The 6200-nt window shown below is 35.5% G+C and overlaps 1 protein-coding gene across 1 annotated transcript; it reads right to left on the bottom strand.

Moving 5' to 3' along the window:
* Nucleotides 1-4124: 4124 nt before the first annotated feature.
* On the bottom strand, nucleotides 4125-5076 carry LOC119992793 (acid phosphatase 1-like). Its single transcript, XM_038839583.1, has 3 exons — nucleotides 4579-5076; nucleotides 4298-4481; nucleotides 4125-4163 (listed from the first exon to the last, which is right to left on the bottom strand). Exons 1-3 carry the CDS (start codon nucleotides 4968-4970, stop codon nucleotides 4125-4127), a joined length of 615 nt encoding a protein of 204 aa, XP_038695511.1. The 5' UTR covers nucleotides 4971-5076.
* Between the last annotated feature and the right edge of the window lie 1124 nt (nucleotides 5077-6200).

The raw sequence follows: 6200 nt of genomic DNA, 5'->3' as shown, positions 1-6200 counted from the left end.
AATTCTCTCAATTCGGGTGGGACAAAATTTCTTACATATATAACTGATCTTTTATCCAAGTATGTATATATATATATATATATATATATATATAACATGTTACCACTCAATTATCGAAATTAAAAAACATTACAGTTAGATTATCCAAAAGGTGAATTTGTTTCTCAGTCCTGTTTTCATATCAAAAGGGTGTCTTAAAAAATAACAAAGAAAGTAATTCAACTTGGGTATATATGTATACCATCAATAAACGTTTTCGCCATGTGCAACCGTCTGTGTCATCGAGGCTTTTTAGGCTTTTTATTTGCTAATATTGTCCGCTTTGGGTTGTCCGGTTTTTGTCCGCTTTGGGTTGTCTGGTTTTTGTAGATACATTGGGTGTGTACGACTTTGTTTCTCCTTATGCCCAAGCAAGTGGGTTAGGCCCAACTCACTCAAGCCTAAGAAAAGACCTTGTTAGTGTAATGAGGGAGGGCTTGATCTTATAAAGTGAAAGACTCCCTCATCTTTTACCGATGTGGTACTACTTAACACTCTCCCTCAACAAGTGGAGTAGAGGTCATATCCAACTGGACCGAATTGCTCCGACACCATGTTGTAAATCCACACCCCCATATATACACTAACAATATTTTCCGTTTTAGGTTGTCTGATTCCCGTGGACACATCAGGTCCGCACGGCTTTGTTTCTCCTTAGGCCCACAACTCACTCAAGTTTGGGAAAAGGCCTTATTAGTGTAATGAGAGAGGACTTGATCTTATAAAGGGAAAGATTCGCACATCTTTTACCGAGGTGATACTAGTTAACAAACAACAAAAGTGGTGATGGAGAAAAGATTGTAAGTGTGGTGAGAATCCAAAGAAATCAATATGGACCTCTCACTTATAATGTTATACACAACAAATCAAGCAACCTCGTACAATACCATAATGTTGACACATACACTACCTCGTCCTTTGCTTTTGTCACCGGTTCCCCTTCACTCAAACATATTTAACATACAACACATGATCCTTATCCATCTACTCATTCACTTGACACAGCTGGAATTGGCCAACTCTCCGTAATCTTTCATTGATAATTATCATCAACTAATCTTGATGATCTCTCTCTCTCTCTCTCTCTCTCTCTCTCTCTCTCTCTAGGATTGTATAATCACAAAACAAAATTCTTTAGCCGCTAACCTTGGAGAGTAGTTTGATCTCAACTTAAAAACTTAAAAAAAATACATTTTTTTTTTCTCAATAAGTTTTTCATTTTTATTTCAAATAAGATCCTACTTGCTCAATTTCTTAGTGAATTGATCTTGTGGAAGTTGTTTTATTTTTCAATCTCTTTCGAGCCTACCACAACTTAGATTTTATTAATGACAAAGGGTGACAACAAGAGTCGAACAGGATCGGAAACAAGGGTAGACTATTCTTGCAATTGAGAGTAGATGATGAAAACAATAGTGGTATATATGTATATATATAACATAACCTTTTAGAGAAATGAGTTTCCATCATGATACAATTACATTCATTTATAGTAGATGATATATAAAAATAATAGTCATAGATAACATATCTTATTAGAGAAATGACTTTCCATCATATATATATAGAGAGAGACACACATATAATTCTCCCAAAGGGAGTTATTTTTGTTGGACCAAAGGTCCTACATTTTAATTTTGATGATCCAATATTATTGTGCTATTTGATTACATGCACTATGTGATGAATTTAAGATTGAATTTGAGATTGGTTTTTATTGATGAGGTTTATACGTACTTGTGAACTCACTGATCATTTTTATATCAAATGAATTCGGATTAAGCTGAAATTTGGTAGAGACATTATTTACATCATAATAAACATATTTCATGAAGACATGATGAAGAAATTTTGACTTTTTCTTGCTCAAAATCGTTGCCCAATCAACTGTCCGAAATTACTGCACAATGTTATTATCCGATTGATTTATGTGACTTATTATATGACTATATGATATTTATTTGAGCTGGAAACTTACATGCACATTAGTCTATATATGTTATGATATTATATGCTTAGATTTTAATTATTTAACCTAAATTAACCTATGGTTCAAGCATGAAACTCAAATGAGTTTACAAGCAAATTTTCAGGAAAGTTGAGAGGGACTTCATCAAGAGTTCATTATAAAATGTTTCGTTACATATGCAAGCACGTGTGAAGGGTCAGCCTTGCTATTGGGACATGTTTGGTCACGTGAAGGATCTCTTGTCTTCATCAAACAATATCTTGCACATGCTTCCTTTATTGATGTCAATGATCAGATTTTTGTGACAAGACAATTGATGAAGCTAAAGGACAAATGCAATGGTTGAAATTTGTAAGAGATGAGAAAGTATATTTTTTCAACCAGACAAGACTTAGATTATAAAGATATTCTTGAAGACTACAAGCTCTAACGGTACACTAATCTATGGCCGAGATTGAATTGTTTTGAATGGATCAGATTACAACAAGACTTGAAGGGTTAAGATGACCATTTAAAGGTGAATCCAATGGTTGTGCATAAGACAACATTCTTGCTTGCAATTTTTGACTTAAAAGAAGATCTTACTTGATTTTTGGAGTCAAAGATGACTGCAAGTTGCTACACATTTTGTAGGCAATCGTTAGAGATACCAAGGCCAAGATTTGGTGCAAGTTTGATCAAATGGTCAAAGATGGCTGCAAGTGCACATGACAACTCAAATCTTGGAAAGTTAGACTTGGAAAATGATGCAAGTGCAACGGCTACATACAAGCAAAAGTCAAGATGTTTCTAAAGTGGTGGGGTTGCAAATAAGGAGATTATTTCTTATTAAAGACAAAACGTGAAAGAGATTGAAGGATATCATATGAATCAAATCAAAGCTATTAATTGATTGATTCATTTGGTTTGAGAAGAATCAAATTACCGAGAAAATCAAGGAGTCCTTGTGGACTATAAAAGGAGCTCATGGGATGCCATCAAATATATAAGAAAAGTTTTCACTCTCAAGCATATTCTATTGTTTCAAATCAGAGAGCTATACTTCATTTTTTCTTCACTCGGCTACAAAAGTTTCTTAACATTCTTTCATATTCTTCACCTTTAGCTTAGTGTTAATCCAGGTGTGAAGAATCCTGTCTTCTTGTGAGCTCTTCTAAACTCAAATCCTATTTTCTATCCGTGAGCCTCACTTTAAAATTTCTTGAGAGTTCCTCCTAGTTTGTTGAGTGCAAACACTGAGTGAGTGAATCATTGAGCCTATCTTTGTAAAACCCAAACTAGGTACTATATTTGTGAGATTTTGGAAGAGTTGGGGTAACTTTGAAACCCTTGTGTAAGAGTTTTGTGGAGCTCTTGAAAAGCCACACCTTAGTGAAGGTTGGAAAATCCTAGGTGGTGAACCTATGTAATAGACGTAGGAGAAGGGTCTCCGAACTACTATAAAATACTTGTGTGCTCTTTACTTGCTTTACTTTTACAGCTTTCATTAACTCTTCTAATCTAACATAACTTGCTTTATTTTATTTACTTTCTATTATTGTTTATTCTGTGTATATTGCTATTGTCCTGTAAAATTGCATGTTAAGTACTTTCTAGTGCTTATCTTGTCAGAAGCTTTGCTTCAATAGGTTCCTATCGTGCAATTTATTCATATTGCTCATATAGGTCCATTTGTGTGCAACTATACTTTACCATTGATTAAATTGATAGGATTTTACATCTAGACGCATTATATACTTAAGTTACAAGTTTGCTTAGAAATAAATTAGGAAAATTATATTCGTAAGACTCACTTTGTGTGCTTGGTGTGGTGCTTGATTTGTGAAATTGATATAAGGGGATTCCTATTCGGAATTTGGGGACACAATTCATCCCTCCTCTTGTGTAACCTAGGTCCAACAATTTTCATTAGGCCTAGTGGCTTTATACCCTTAATTAAAATCCAACAATAATATCACATTATCGTTCATTTTCGAGCTAAGAAAGGTAAAAGTATGGATTTGGGTGTTTAAAGGATCGTTCTGCAACTGCAAAGCCCAACAAATCACTCTATTGATCTCCAGACATCCCATGAATCCTGTAACCTTTCTTAATCTACTCCAATCTCCTCTGAGACTTATAGAGAACAACCTTTTTGCCCTGGTCTGATTCCTGCCTGTATCATTACCAAAATACCATAGTTGTTAATTCAACTTTTGCATACACAACTCAACAACTTGAGTGAAATTTGACAGATGAAATGAAACCTTCTTATAATTAACCACATTTTGCATTATATATGTCCTATACCTCAAGATAAGCTTTTCCCAGCCTGAAAATCCTTCTTCTTTGAAATTCGTCGCGCCCTGTCAATAAAAATATAGTGAACCCAAGCTTCTTGAGCTCCTTGAACAAAAAAGAACTTGGAGGTATAGCAGGAGCATTAGCCAAATCCACCCATTCATAATAAGCAGTATGATTGTAGGGTTCTGATCTGCATCCAAAACCAAGATTCGATGGTTACTAAATTTGGTGTAGAATTTACGTCAACAACCACAAATCAAGCAACGATCAGGACAGAACTACTTTACCCCCATCCATTGTCCTGGTAGTAAGGAAGATTGGAGAGCAGTGTGTCATCGACATCGAAGATCCAAGCGTCCTTGCCATCGCCGACGATCCCCACAGTCAAGGCAAAGGCCAGAGAGTCTGCTACGACGGTCTCGGAGTCCGAGATGAAGCGATCACCAGTCATGTAGTCTTGAACAAAGCTAACGCATGAAGAGGGGATTGTAGACCAGGATCCGGCGTTGTTGGTCTCGACGGACAATCGCCAGCTGTCGCAATATAGATAGTTCTCATCAGCGTGGATATTTCGGCGGCTGGTAGCACTAGGCATTCGGATTATTGATCGGGAAATGGTGGAAGAGATGAGAGCAAAGAGAAGGACTGAAAGGAGAAGGGATTGATTGGAGGACAACATTGTAGGAAAACCTTGAACAATGTCTGCTACTCTGGAGGTTCTCTTTGTTCTTCCCTTTTTATATTTGCTAGTTGCCTAAGTCGAGTGAGTTACTTTTAACAAGTATTATCGATTTCTGAGTAAAAAATAATTGAACATGCGATTCACATGGATGTACATAGAGAAGTTCAAATAGACCATGGAGGGATGGAAACATTTGCAATTAGGTCATGGTAAGAAATCGGTTTCAAATTCGGTCAACTTTATGTCGGAAATTGCTCACCATGCGTTGTTCACAACAAACACATTTTTATTTGGGGCGAATACCAATAGGATTCGTAGAATATTGAGGGAAAACAAAGTGTTTTATGACTTAAGATCAACCTGTTCTCCAAAGTTGGCAGCTAAAGAATTTTGTTTTGTGAATTGTGATTATACCATCCTAATAGAGGAGAGAGTTATCAAGATTACTAGATGATAATGATCATAAAGATTACAATCCTCTAGGCATACTAAAAACAATCAATGCTTTTATGAGGCATTTGGTTCATAATTGTGTGAGGTGAGCATGAGATAAGGAGGGGATGAGTGCGGGATGAGTGCGGGATGAGTTCGAGATGAGCATTGTCATGTTTGGTATAAAATAAAAGAGTGAGCATGACTGTGAAAATATTAATAGTACAATTTCTATATTACCTTTTTTTCCTTTTTAGAAAATAAAATAATATTTTATAACAAGTGTAAAAAAAAGTATTGTACACATCAAAACTCAATCTCCTTGTGGATAATAGTCATTGTCACCATTTTGGTGAGCTTGACTATTCTCCACAAGAGACAATAGAGTGTGGAATGAGTTTGAGATTCCACTCTCCAAAATTCAATCAAACAAGAGAATATATAATCTCACCCTTATTTCCACTCTCAAAACACCAACCAAATGTCTTGTTAACTCTTCAGTTAATCTTAATTGTTAGTATTCAAACCTACTTTACTAAAAAAACTTAGCTCCCTTAGCTAGATTAACTAAGACATCTTTTCGAGGCTTTTTCTCTTCTAATTTCACTCCCATTTCTAACCATAAACGCAAGGCTAGAATGTGGACTTTTAGTGGTTCCTATTCTATCAAGTACTTTTTTTCTAATAATTTTTTTATTTGATTATCAAATTCATGTCTATCTTGTCAATGGTTTACCCCTAATAACTACATTAGGAGATGACAAAATCTTGGACTACGATCCCATAATTTTCGTG

Source organism: Tripterygium wilfordii, chromosome 23 (assembly GCF_013401445.1).
Source record: "Tripterygium wilfordii isolate XIE 37 chromosome 23, ASM1340144v1, whole genome shotgun sequence".
Classification (NCBI taxonomy): domain Eukaryota; kingdom Viridiplantae; phylum Streptophyta; class Magnoliopsida; order Celastrales; family Celastraceae; genus Tripterygium; species Tripterygium wilfordii.
Note: the sequence above shows the minus strand (reverse complement) of the source record. Positions and strands in the feature narration are given on the sequence as shown.